Genomic DNA, 15,173 nt, shown 5'->3' with positions numbered 1-15,173 from the left:
GATCGCAGCTGTGTATCAAGGATATCCTCCTTAGTCACACAAGAAGTTGCAAAGGGAAAAGATCGTCTCTCGAGACGTAAAATGCCACAGATAGGGCAGATGATTTAAAGGTCATCTGATTCTGTGGCCTACGGTTTACGAGGGTGTCATGTGGCCTGCACAACGATCAACCGCCTTTGCTTTTCCCCAGCTAATGTCACGTACCCATTAGAGCTGGGTGGACTCAGAGGCGCCCAAAGATACCGAAATTAAAAATTCCAGTCTTCACCAGGATTAGAACCCGAAACCCCTGTTCAGAAGCCTAGTGCCTTACCGCTCGGCCACCGCTTCTTTCGGATTTCGTTAATCTGGAGCTCGTGAAGGCGTTTAGAAGTAGACATTGTAAGTAGAGTGGGCGGAATTCCACTTGTGACACCAGTTGTTACGACTTTTGAGTAGACTAATAAAAGTTAACTTACTGATTGTCAGGTCGCCGATATCCTTCTGGTTGCAGAAGCACAATCCAACTATGAACAGTCAATACTCTAAGTAATAAGAAATAATTTCACGGTACTCCTAATAACATGTACAGATCCCTAGTCACAAAAAAACGATTCAAGAAAAACAATCCTCCGTCGACAAATCCGCGATCATAGCTCCAGTTACTTAACACACACTTGCTCAGGTCAGTTTTACCTCCAAGAATAAACAAAACTCAAAAAGTTCTCACGTGGAAAAAATGGTCAGTCGGGTGGGAAAAAGTTTACAACAACTGTGAACTGCAATAGCACCACATGCACAGCGACTGTTGATGGAAAGTTAGAAGAGTTGTGCCCATGCACAGAGGAAACTACTCTAGCAGTCAAGATGGCTTATTAAACTTGTTTGTGTTTACCTGAGTGTTCTTATTTCAAGTGTATTTATATTTAAGTGTCCATCGTAACATGGTGGCAGCGGTTTACACATCTAATAAAGGTAAACGATAACCTAGAATATCTTGAGGAAAATATAAGAAATCAGTAGCTAAAATGGCAACTGCTAATAGATATTTCCCAGTACCGCAACCGCTATTGCAAACAGGCAATATGGCGGCCAATTGGAAAAGATTCAGAAGAGACTGGGATAACTATGAAAAGGCCATGAAACTCACAATTAAGACAGAAGATATACGTGTAGCAACACTAATGTCCATAATTGAAAGTCAGGCAGCAGACGTGTTTGATTCATTTGGAAAAGGGCAGGAGACAAAAATAAATGAAATTTTAAAGAGTTTTGAAGAGTTCTATGTTGGGAGAATTAACCAAACATATGAGAGATATGTCTTCAATACGAGAAGACAAGAAGAGGACGAGAACATTGACTCGTACATAACTGTCCTGAAGAAACTGGCAAGCAGCTGCAATTTTGATAAACTAGAAGAGAGTCTGATTAGGGACCGAATTATCTTAGGGGTTAGAAGTGAACACTTGAAGATGAAACTGTATCAAGACGATAAACTAACCCTACAGAAATGCATAGATGTGTGTAGGATATATGAAAGATCACAAAGGCAAATGAAAGATATCAGAGAAGGAAGAAACGAACTTTTGGACAAACCAACGATTGAAAGAATCTCAACATCTAAGTCAGGCCCAAAATACAGAAAGGAATATCAACAGAGTGACAAAGGGCCAAGACAAAGGAAAACATGTAAATTTTGCAAGGACGACCATGAATACATAAAGGGAAAATGTCCGGCCTGGGGAACATCATGTCACATTTGTGGAGGCAGGAATCATTTCGCCTCAGTCTGCAAAAAGAAAATATACAGCATTACTCAAGCAAAAACACAGAGCAACATAGACTCAGACACAGAAAAAGATGAAGTTACACTCCAAAATGAATGGGTAATGGCAATGAATGGCCCCAAAAAGCATAGGATGACGGCCGTCATGATAATCAACAACCAGAGTCAGATTTCAAGTAGACAGTGCCGCCGACGTCAATACCTTAAACGAAAAATATGTGTGCCAAGACCAGATAGTACCGACGTCCCAGAGATTAACAATGTGGAATAAGACGGTAATGGAGCCAAAAGGAAAAGCTACGTTGGTAACCACCAATCTAAAGACCAATGAGAAATTCAATGTAGAGTATGTGGTAGTACCAAATGATCTAACATGCCTGCTAGGATTATCAACAATGAGGAAGATGGAACTCATTCACATAAATGAAGATCGATTTATTGCCAAAGTGGAAGCCACAGGAAACAAACATCAAAACATTGACACACTCGGTGACTTGGGCGTGGCTACATTGAAAATAGACAAAACAGTGAAGCCCAAAGTCTTACCATGTAGAAGAATTCCTATAGCATTAAAAGAGAAAGTCAGAGCCGAACTAAACTCATTAGTTCAACGAGGAATTTTGGAAAGAATAACTGAGCCCATAGAGTGGTTTAGCCAAATGGCATTGGTAGAGAAATCAGATGGCAGTATCAGATTCTGCATTGATACTCAACCCTTGAACAAGGCACTACTGAGGGAGCACTACAACCTAACAACACTAGAAGACATTTTGGCTGAAATGGGTAACGCCAAGATATTTAGCAAAGTCGACATTCAGGAAGCTTTTTGGCATATCAAACTAGACCCGGACTCATCAGGTCTCACTGCAATGGCGACCCATTCGGTAGATACAAATGGAATAGACTTCCTTTTGGTCTCAAAGTAAGCTCGGAAGTCTTTCAAAGACATTTGAATGATGCGTTGGAGGGACTAACAGGATGTTTTAACATGGTGGATGATATAATGGTAATTGGAAAGGGGGGCACAGTAGAAGAGGCTCGCAAAAATCATGAGGAAAACCTATCAAAATTACTCAATAGGCTAAAGGAATAGAACATCAGACTAAATGAAAAGAAATCAGCATTCCAAAAGTCAGAAATTGTGTTTTTGGGACACATTATTTCCCAGTCAGGTATAAAAGTAGACCCAAACAAGGTGAGAGCCATAACAAATCTAAAAACCCCTGAAGACATTACATCGGTTCGGAGATTTTGTGGAATGATACAATATCTATCAAGATTCATCCCAGGTCTTTCAGCAGACCTACAACCAATAACAGAACTAAGAAACACAAACTATTCGTGTGATCGAATGACTGTGAGAAAGCATTTAATAGTGTCAAACAGAAGATATCTAATCATGGAACCCTAGTAGTAGCTCTAGAAAAATTTGACCAGTACACGTACGGCAGAACAATAATAATACAGCTCAGTTGTGCACCTAAAAGGCTTCAAAGCTTAATGATGCGTTTGTACCGATACGATGTTCAGTACCAGTATACCAAAGGAAACAGATTATAGATTGCTGACACGCTAAACAGAGACCCTTTGCCAGAGCAGAAAGATTTTTCTGACACCTTTATCAACACTGTAGGACTGGACCTCCCAGATGTAATGTTAGATAAAGTTAAAAATGCAGTCAAATTAGACAATGAGATGCAGATATTGAAACAGTACATACTGAACGGTTGGCCAGATAAGCATCATATTGTACCAGAACTTAAACAGTATTGGTCACTTGCAGATGTACTGACTTATGAGGATGGCCTTCTAATGAAAGGGGAGAGAATAATTATCCCAAGAGCATTAAGAAAAGAAAGTTGAGACCAAACTACATGCAGCACATTTAGGGTATGATGCCATGATGAGAATAGCAAGGGACGCAGTTTTCTGGCTGGGAATAGCAGCAAGAATAAAATAAATAGCTAATGCATGCCAACCTTGTCAGCAAAGTAAACCTGCAAACCAGAAAGAAACCTTAATATAGCATAATGAGGGTTCAAATCCCTGGGACAAAATTTGAATAGATTCGTTTCAAATATTTAACCAACAATACCTTGCCATAGTTGACTACTATTCAAATTTTATTAAAGTAAAACATTTGCACACGACAACAAGTCAAGTTGTTATAAGAAAACCAAAAAAATTGTTTGCCAGATATGGGGTCCCCAAAGTTTGTATCAGTGATTTTGGACCTCAGTTTTCATCTGCTGAATTAACCGCATTTATGGAAGCATTGGGTGTCCATCATTTAAAATCCTCACCACGACATCATCAGTCAAAAGGCAAGGCAGAGGCAGTAGTGAAAATATTAAAGAATCTGATGAAAAAATCCAAAGAAAGTAAATCAGATGCCTATGAAGCCCTATTAGAGTTTAGAAATACGCCCAGGCAAGATACCAACTTAAGTCCGGCTCAGATGCTCTTTGGAAGGGCAACAAGAACGCTATTGCCAAGAAGAGAGCATCCTGCAAGAATGTCACAACAAGAAGCCGCGGCCAAACGGGAGAAGCGACAGCAAAGTGTCAGAAAACACTACAACCAAACAGCTCGTGACATGAAGCTTATAAACGTCGGACAGAAAGTCTTCTATCAATCGCCAAACGATACTACCTGGAGACATGGCAGAGTATGTCGGAAAGTGAACGAACGTGCCTACATTATAGAAGGGGACAATGGTTTCAAGTACCAAAGAAACAGAAGACACCTACGACCTGACACCACTAACAACATAGACTTTTCTCCAGATAGAGAAAGTAATTGTACTGACATTTTCCCAGACGCAGAGAATGAGTGTATTAACAGTCCGCCCAACGCCCAAAACACTCACCAGTACTCTCTGCGACCTAGGGCCACTCTCCAGAAACCGTCAAGATATGGAGAATATGTTTAAGAACTGTAGGCCTACATATTAACTGTTCAAAATAGTTTTGTTGATCTGATTGTAGTTATTTAATTTGGAACATATTTACGGCTGTAAATAGTTTTGTCGAATGTTATATGGAATGAAGAGTTGTGCCCATGCACAGGGGAAACTACTCTAGCAGTCAAGATGGCTGATTAAATTTATTTGTGTTTACATGAGAGTGTTCTTATTTCAAGTGTATTTATATTTAAGTGTCCATCGTAACAGGGACTAAAGGAAGGGGAGAATCTTTTTTTTAAGGAAACGTTTTTAGCGGCACCCGAAAGGGGAAAAGACGCTATTAGTTTTGTGTGGAATGTCTGTCCGTCCGTCCCGTTTAGATCTCGTAAACTAGAAAAGAGTGAAAATCCGACATCATAATATTTTAGACCATTCATAGTTCTGATGCAACAGCTACTTTTTTCTTTTTTGAAAGCGAAAAATCTAATTTTTTAAATCACTTATGCAAGCATTTTGTTTCATAAAAATACACCACTTTTACAACTATTCACTATTAATAGTAACAAACACTGGAGGCTCCTTAGTATGGGAGATATCCATATACCATATTTTTAACACATTTATGCAAACGGTTTTAGATTTTTTTCTCAAATAAATTTTGTTTACATCTGTGTTGCTAAGTTAAGTAAGTTATGTTATTCCAACTACTACATTTACACAAAAAATGTTTACCTTTTTTAAAGAGAAAAAATCTATTTAGTATGCATATAAGTTGGACATAATTTAAAATAACAATTAATAAGTACTTTTTCATATTATCGCGTGAATAGCACAGTCCATACCGACAATAAAACACTGAACTAAAGGAATTTTTTTTTATTTTTTTTAACGGAAATGTTTTTTTCTTGAGGAATAAGAGATTGTCCCTTTACAAAACATTTAGAGCAATTATATATTCATTATAAGACATTAGTTAGGTCAGGTTGACATCTAACTTCACATTCACTTTCACCTATCCTTTGGTCTGTGGACCGCTGAGGCACCACACAAGATCCGTCAACTTTCTTTCTCCATTCTTCTCTGTCATTTGTCTTTGATAGAATTTCATTCTGGTGTTCTTTCTGAAAATATTGAAACCTGACTTTTTACCTGCCTGTGTGGACCACTCGGGGGCCGATTTTGAGTTTGTGTCTCCACACAAACTGTCTTTGTAAACTTTTTAGTCTTCAGGCTTTAAATAAGAGATTGACCCTTACAAAACAATTAGATCAATTAGATAATTATGATATGACATCAGTTAGGCCACATGGCACTTCTCCTTCACTTTCACCTATCCCTTTGTCTGCTGGATCGTTGGGGCATTACACAAGATCTTTCTTTCTCCATTCTTCTCTTTCATTTGCCTTTGATAGAATTTCATTCTGGTGTTCTTTCTGAAAATATTGAAACCTGACTTTTTACCTGCCTGTGTGGACCACTCGGGGGCCGATTTTGAGTTTGTCTGCACACAAACTGTCTTCGTAAACTTGTTTGTTTGATAAATTCATATAACAAATATTAAATTTTGTTTTTCTTCAATCTATACAGAATTTAGATAATAAATATATGTAAAAATCAGTAAAAAAAATATTTGAAGTTGATGAATTTACATAAATGCATAATTAGTTAAGCAGGGGGTGTACGAAAACTGAAAACCCAGCTAGGAGACAACAAGACAAAAGTGTTTCGTAATCACTGGTATCTCGAAGCAATCTTTGAATGCTTTGAATCTGGGAATTTTTTATAAATAAAATATAGATAAATGAAAAAGTGGACACACTATTAACAAAAGATATCCTAAAAAGTTAGAAACATTTCGTTTAACTAAAAAAAATAATAAAGGCCAAAGTTTAACTAGAAACAATTTTTTTTAGCTAAAATCGTAGTTTAATTAATTTTTCTAAGTTACAAACCAAAATGTTCAATAAAAATGAGTAAAACTTTCAACATATGGTATCAATTTAAATGCACATCTCTTGTTTTCTGGTCATGTGATATCAACAACTTAGATTATCAAAAAAAAAAAAAGGATGCAATTAACAACTATTTTGTCAGTCTACATTCAAAGATGCTGGTAGAAGTTATAGGAGTCAGTATATGTAGCCTACTTTAAAGTAGCAACATTATAAAATGGTGTTACAAACTTTTTGCAAAAAGCTTCTAGTACAACCTTTTTTATAGCTTAAACCTTAGATGAAGCCAATGTGTATAATAGACTCAAGTCTTTAGACCTATTATTGAGATGTAGGTCTAAATATTCAGGTAGGCAGCAGTTAGGCCTATATTATATAGATCTAATAGCATTACAATAACCAACTCTATAAAAAAAAACATTTTAAACCACACCCTCCCTGCCCACAAAGTAAATAGACTGTATCCAGTGTGTCCGACTGATTTGAACAACTTGGTCAGATAGATGCACACATGGAGGCCTAGTGTGATGTGGTGTGTAGTCGATGATTGCAAAACCACCCTGCGTTTCTTTCATTGCGTGTTATGCAATAGTATTTGTTGTTTGTTGATTAGTCAGACAAGAAAATAACACATTGGCATGGTTAGTCAATCATGTATACACGTAGATATATCTATACACTTAAATAGTTACAATCCCTCCCTACCCAAGAAGTAAATTGACTGATTTTAAGAACATTTCCAAATAAATGTACACAAGTAGGCCTAGTGTACTGTAGTGTGTAGTCCAAGACTCCCACCCCCCGGTCGTTTTTTTTTATTGCACTTTTAACGGTTATACAATAATGTTAGTTGTATGTGGAGTGGTCAGACCAGAAAAAACAGATTGACAATTGACATAGTTAATCCAGCATGTACTTCACATTAAAATAGTTGCAAGTGTCGAATGTTTCACAAAACTCGAGCAGTTTCGATTTTATTTCTTTGGTTACTAGATCTAAAGTTTTGTATAAATGTTTAACATGTTTCGGATGTTCCTTCATAGTTGAAGATAATCGACTTCCTAGTCCAAACCTCCCGCAGGACGACGGTGGATGGCATACCGCACGACCAGGCAGCCACCCATGTGAAATAATTCTATATTTATCTTTTAATAATATTTTAAACTCAACCAGTATAAGAAATTAAGATTTTTCGATAATATAATTTTAAAAATTAAAGTTTTAGTAGAAGGAAAAAATACCAGCACACATATTTATTTAGATTTTTTTTTCTCAAATTTTATTGTGCAATAACGTTTATGTAAGAAACTTCTTCCTTAGTACTGATTTCATTCTATAGACTTATTTCTACAATGTTAAAAGAAAAAGATCAGACGGTGGATACAATTTAATGGTATGCTAGGTCTAGATCAAACACCATCCTTCCCCCATAAAAGATTATGGAAAGTTATTATGGTTTAATTTTTTTTTTTGGTTTAGCTTAACCGTGTCGTTGTATTCGTCATAAACTTTAAGTTTAACTACTTTATTTTAGTTGAAACTTATTTTAGTTTAACTTTTTAAATTTAGCATAATTCCCATCAGTCCTCTTGCCATGTGATTCTCGAGATCCTCCGGAGGCAGAGCAAGTAGAATGAATTTAGTTATCTCTCTTGCCGTACAGTAGCGTGCACAAAACGCTTGCCTAGCAGACCTCCATTTTGGAAATATCGACAAAGTAATACAAAAGGAAACAGAAGGCTTGCGGTTTTTTGCAAAAAAAAAAAAGGAAATATCGGAACAAAATGAAATAGATTGTAAATTTTTAAAAACCATTTCTTAGTGAGCACCTAAGAGGTTCGGTTAGGTTTTTTTTTTTTTTTTTTTTTTTTGCCGGAGCTGGAAGTAGTTCGTTTTCAGAAACTAAACAATTGCACCAAATATCAAACAAAATATGGTGAAATTGTATTTCATTAGATCTTTTTGTTTTTGAGTCTGAAAGTAAAATTAACAGACAATATGACAGACAGACTACAGAAAACTAATTGAGGGTTTTCTCCTTTCGAAGACCACAAAAAAGAAAAAAAACTTTTATTTATTTGATGTCATGAAAGCCAATAGAACTCACCAACCATGTCTGTTTATCATTTGATTTCAAAGACTTAAACGCCTTTTTCCACATCCCTTTGATGGCACTTGTCTGCTTGGTGAGCTCTTCTTCTTCGGTGGGCTGAGCCTGACCTTCCGAAAATCCGTTTGGTTTAGCTGTAAGCAAGTCCATCTATTAGAAAGAACAATTAAACACAATGTAATTATTTGTAATGTAAATAAATAGAGTTAACTAGTTAGCGGCTCTTAGAGGGGAAAAGCCGATTTTAATTTTCTGTGATTGTGTCTGTCCGTCCGTTAGTCACGTATAGATTTCAAAAACTAGAAAAATCAGATTTAATATTTTGCAGCTTGCAAAGTTTTGGTGCAAAAGGCTACTTTTTATCTTTTGAAAGCAAACAATTTTATTATAACGTAAATACTTATGCCAATTTTTCATAAAATTACAGCATTTTATAAACTATTTACTATAAAAATGAAGAATAAAGAATTTATTTAGTTAGGAAGGCGATTATTAATGTGTATTTTTATAGCACTGATGCATAGAATTTGATAGATTTTTTATTTCTTTTTACCGCAATAAATCCGCAATAATAAACGATGAACGGTCCAGACTCAAAGTAGACATTGCCGCCCTTCAGGAAACTCGTTTAGCTGACTCTGGTTCAATCAAAGAAAAAGACTACTCCTTCTTCTGGCAAGGCAAAGCCGGAAGTGAAGTAAGGGAACATGGCGTTGGTTTCGCAGTTAAGAACACACTGCTAAACACAGTAGAGCTGAAGTGCAACGTTTCAGAAAGACTCCTATCACTACGCCTTAACACATCTATTGGACACGTGACTTTGATAAGTGCCTACGCTCCTACTCTGAGTTCCACACCAGAGGCCAAAGATATGTTTTATGACAATCTTTCGTCTGTTGTTAGCGAGATCCCAACTACGGAACAGGTTATCATCCTCGACGACCTCAATGCACGCGTTGGATCTGACAACTCTGCATGGGACAACTGTATTGGGCGTTTTGGTGTTGGAGGAAAAGTAAATGAAAACGGACAAAGGCTCCTCGAGGTTTGCTCACTACACTTCCTCTGTGTCACTAATACTTATTTCAAGACTAAACCGCAGCACAGAGTATCTTGGCGGCACCCTCGCTCCAAACACTGGCACCAACTACACCTAATCATGGTAAGACAAAAGTGCTTAAAATTTGTCAAGCTTACCAGGTCCTATCACAGTGCAGACTGTGACACAGATCACTCCTTGGTATGTTGTAAGATCAATCTTCTCCCCAAAAAAATCCAATATACCAAGCAGATTGGAAGACCCCAATCGGATGTAAGCAAGATGTACCACCCTGATCTCCAAATACAGTTTGCGGAATCTTTTGAACGCGAGTATAAAAATATCCCTGGAAATTACAATATTGATCAAGACGTTTGGAAATCAAAATTTATACTTTTAGTCTAGAAATTGAAATTCTACATCTTAATCTAGTCTATATCATTCTAAAGTAGATCTAGAAATTCTAGATCTAGACTCTTCAATGATTTTAATTAGCATATAAATCCAGATCTAGATATACTGCAAACAAAATCTAGATCTAGTTTTAAAAATCTAGATTAGATCTAAATCTAGCTATCATTCCTTTTTTAAACACTAATCACATAACGAGGCTTAATAAACATTACTATACCGAGTTGTTTTAGCATTTCATTTCCATATGACGTCAAAGGAAAACAAAACGCCACTCGGCCTAGTTAGACTAAAAAACGCCTTCATCAAAATGAGCCAGTTATCGAGTGTTCATAAACATTGGTGCACCAAGTGAGTTCTTTTAGCATTTCATTTAATAGAATTAATTCCATATGACGTCAAAGGAAATAAAAAAATTCACTTCGTCACACGGCATAGTTAGACTAAAAAATGCCTTCATCAATACGAGCCATTTTTCGAGGGTTCATAGACATTGGTGCACCGAGTTTTTTAGCATTACATTTAAAGAATCCATTCATATGACGTCAAAGGAAAATAAATCCATTACGTCACAATAGGCAAGTACCGAAAAAATGTCTTTATTAACACAAGGGTTCATAGACATTGGTGTACTGAGTTCTAATAGAATTTATTTAAAGAGAATCAAAGACGCATTTTTTGTACGTTTTGTCTGTCAGTCTGTCTGTCCGTCATCTTGATATAAAAAAGACTAAAAGCTATTAAAAATGTGATTAACCTTTATTTTTCGTTTCAAAACATCGCAATAGTTTTAGTTATGAACGCAATAGATTTAAGTTTATATAATAGATTGTTCCGGATGTTTGTATAAATAGTAGAAGAAAAAGAGAATTCCAGATAAATGTAATACCATTAATTAAATTTTGGGATGTTCTCGTATACAAATTAGATGTACCACAGCATTATGGAGAGATTTTCATACCATACTTTGGTGTTTGGAAGTTGTTTTCCTTAAAAATCGGAATACAATATTAACGATAATTAGATTTTGTAACATTTTAGCTAGAAAATTAAATGTAATGTACGATAGAAGTGAGAATTTACATAAAAATAGAGTTAAAATATTTTTCATAAAAATCCGAAACAACATTTTTTCGTAAATGCGAAGATTATTTGTTTTATTAATTAGAAGAGGGATTTCCAACAGTTATTTGGCATTAGTAGAATTTTAAACAAAATTCGGAATTTTTTGAGGACGATTTGTAAGAAAATTTAAGTAATGTAGGTCGATTTCTTTTCAAAACAAAATCCGGAACATTCTTTATCGATTAAAAAACTTTTGTTATGTACCAGCAAGAAAATGAAATGTAAAATAAGTCTAAAAAGTGATTTTCAATAATCGTTTTTCTAGTAAATTACTTTTTTTTAAAGCCCAGAACAACCTATTGTCGATATTTTTGAAATTTGTTTAAAGGCGAAAATACGGAACAATTTGATATCGATAATCAAATTATAGTGACACATTGTCAAAGAATATAAGTTTAATATTAGTCAATTATGCGATTTCAATCAATCATTTGACATAATTCATTTTTTATAAAACAATATCCGGAACATTTTTTAATAATGAAATATAAGCCAGTATTAAGATTTTGATTTAACATTTATATGCTATTTACATTAGTTGGCGTTGATTAGTTTTGCACAAAAACATTCGGAACAATCAATTATAGATACTTAAAACTATTGAGATGTTACGGGAGGAGCATTAAAGGGTAAATCAGATTTTCAATAGCTTTTGGAGTTAGTTTTTTTTTTTATCTTAATGTGACTGACAGTCCGACCGACAGACAAAACGCAGAAAAAGACGCCTCTTTTATTCTGATGGGTGCACTAACAAAAAATAAATAAAATCTGATTATTTTTAAAATTTTGAGGGAACTGATAGCACCATGTCTGACTGATGCTTGTCACGCTACTTCACGAACGTCGGTGCATAAAACAAAGTCCATTTTAAAAAATGTGCGTGATATTTACATACAAAGTGCAATCTTGGCCTTTATAAACAAACAGAAATGTTTCCTTTAAATTTTAGCAGCTAGTTGACCAGAAATAAATTAATAATATTTATATTTGTTGTGAACATTTCTTGTACATTTTATAAATATATTTGACTTTGTGATACTGAAAATACACATAAAATTGTCTTTCTTTGTTAAAATATTGTGGTGAGGCAGATGGGGGTAGTGCTGTGTGTTTTTTAGACTACGCAAATCGCCCCAGGTCAGCGCTAGACGAGCGGTCATCCGTGACGAGTGACAGCAAGGGCCTGTGTCGTAAATATTACGCACGCAAGTCACGGCGAATGTAATCAACCTGAGTGGTCAAGCGACGTTCCATCCGGTTCTGGAAGGCCTGTAGGGACCCTATATAAGAGCGTGTGTGTTAGAGTCAAGACACTTCACGTTACTTTGCAATGTGACCAGTACGAGGAGAACCAGCACGGTGTGTGAAGTCAGTCCGGAGCAGAGACAAGGTTTTTGGACAGTCGGTGTAATGTTTTTTGTCAACTGTACAGTATTTGTGATGTATTTGAAATTAAACTGTTACTGTTACTTTGGAGCCCTGAGTTGAGATGTTCTTTAAGTTCGTTGTGTCTTGTGGTGCAGTTTGCAGAGAGTCTGGATAGTGGAGAACGTTACAACTGGTGTCAGAAGTGGGATCGGATCTACTATGGCTGTTCTGAAACTGCTGTACGAACTTGATTTGAAAGAACTGAGGCGAGAACTCCGTGATCGAGGGCTGAAGGCAATCGGAAACAAAGAAACCTTGCAAGCACGTCTCCGAGAAGAACAAACTGAAGAAGGTGAAGATCCGGACACCTACCTGTTCGAGTTAGAACCCGATGTAGTAGAGCTATTGATCACCTTTCAAGAACAAATGTTGGCTGGCTTTCAGAATGTGATCAAGGGTGACTTGCAGAAAGAGACAGGTGAAGAAACAAGAGAAGAGGTCAATAGTTCAACCAAAGTTTATGCTGTAGATGTACCTGATATAAGTACTTCAGTCGGCCAGATAGATCAAGACAACGCTGTGTCTTACCCCAAGCTTGTAGCTGATGACATTAAAGACATCTGTCAGTGCTGATGAGAGGAACTCAACTTTTGATGGCTGCACCCAGAAGTTTGGCAAGAACTTTACGTGTCGAGCTTTGCAGGGAGAACGCAAACTCCTAAGAAACTCATCGAGTTAGAACCGAAAGTTCATGACCTCAATACGCGATGCCTTGGTGAATACTGTAAACTGTATTTGACAAAAAGCAATAAAAATATATTTCGAACGCGCGAATGTAATTGTTTATATAACATTGTTAGTTTAATTTTATTTAGATCTAGATCTAGAATTTAAAAAAATTCAATGCCACAGTAGTCTAGTCAATAAACAAAAACTTTGAGACTATACACTTAGTGTTGCCCTAGAAAATAGCCTAGATACAGTAGGTTTTAGTGTTGACCTAGAAACCGCGCTATGATGAAATGAAATGTTTGTCGACACTGCTAGTGTATATGTGTAGCTACGTTGTTAATAGTTCTAACTCCGCATAAGTAAATCTGAATGAAAAAAGTAAATCGAAAATATAGACTTAAAATAAAACCTAATAGGTAGTTGAAGGGTAAAATACTTTAAAAACACATTGGAAAGTAAATCATATTATGTTAGTAGTTTATTATTTTAATAATATGCCTTTATAATGCGCGATATTATGACCGCTGACGTTAATTTCATTCGTATCACTACGCGGTGCAAGTAATGGTGCGCGCGAGTTCTGGAAAAGTGTGTCAATGCGGCTAATAGTAAAGCTATTCTCGCATTTAGAGCGAACGATTTTATGTAAAAAAATGTTTTGTAAACTCAAATTTAAAGGTTAATTTTCATTAAATAATGAAATGAATATACACTAATTTATATGTTCATGTGTAAAAGTACAAAATTATGTTTTCTTGAATTAGGGCTAATTTTGATCTAAGAAATTTTCATCTCTGCGCATGCGTGACCTCTCCGTCTTGTCTCATCATTTAGACACATCATGTAAACATGGTATAATACTATACTTTCATTTCTGCCAAGTTTTATCAAGATTGGTCAAACGTTTTTGATTTCTATTCATAACACACACACACACACACACACACACACACACACATATATATATATATATATATATATATATATATATATATATATATGGCTCCTTTTGTCTCGAAAGGCAATGGATGCGCCCAAATGAGTCACTGGTTTTGGCTTAATCTTGAGACGGGGCAGAATCTGGTGTGGCTAATCAAGCCAATTCTAGAACGGCAGACTTTGCCACATTTGTATGCCTCTGATTTAGGGCTAGCAGACAGGGCAGCTTTCTTTTTATCCCTCTTGATTAAAGCCGCTTCAATTCTTTTGTTCTCAGCAAGGGTTGTCCCAGCACGCACAGCATATAAGATATCTTTCGGGTTTCTACCATCTGGCATGCGGGTGACATGTCCGAGCCAGCGTAATCTTCTTTGTGTCAGGAGAGTATACATGCTGTTCATATTGGCCAATCTTAAAACTTCCTGATTGGAGACATGGTCCCTCCAAGAGATGCCCATTATGCGTCTCAGGCAGCGCAAGTGGAAACTATTCAATCTGTGCTCTTGGTACATGTATGTTGACCAGCTTTCACTGCCATAAAGGAGAGTGCTCACAACACAGGCGTTGTAGACTAGGATTTTGGTCGCTGTGGTCAATTTACCATTTTCCCAGACGCGCTTGGAGAGTTTTGCCAATACTGTGGTAGCTTTTCCTATCCTTTTTGTCAGATCGATTTCTAAGTCTAGGTTACTGACAATTGTTGAACCCAAGTAGGTAAGTTCCTGCACCACTGAAAGGGTGTGGTTCCCAATTTGTATTATAGGTATTTCTGAGACGTCTTGTGCCAGGATTTCGGTCTTGGAGAGACTTATAGTAAGGCTAAACTC

At 36.3% G+C, this 15,173-nt stretch overlaps 1 protein-coding gene across 2 annotated transcripts in view; it reads right to left on the bottom strand.

Annotated features, from left to right (window-relative positions):
- Positions 1-15,173, bottom strand: part of LOC106071334 (uncharacterized) — a 134,210-nt gene that overhangs the window by 46,500 nt on the left and 72,537 nt on the right. For both annotated transcript variants that reach the window (XM_056043660.1, XM_056043661.1), the window contains exon 3: positions 8,730-8,882. In XM_056043660.1, coding sequence (XP_055899635.1) covers positions 8,730-8,882 — 153 coding nt within the window. The remainder of the gene's footprint in view (positions 1-8,729; positions 8,883-15,173) is intronic.

Source organism: Biomphalaria glabrata, chromosome 10 (genome assembly GCF_947242115.1).
Source record: "Biomphalaria glabrata chromosome 10, xgBioGlab47.1, whole genome shotgun sequence".
In the NCBI taxonomy this organism is placed as follows: Eukaryota; Metazoa; Mollusca; class Gastropoda; family Planorbidae; genus Biomphalaria; species Biomphalaria glabrata.
This window is presented reverse-complemented; position numbering and strand designations above follow the sequence as displayed.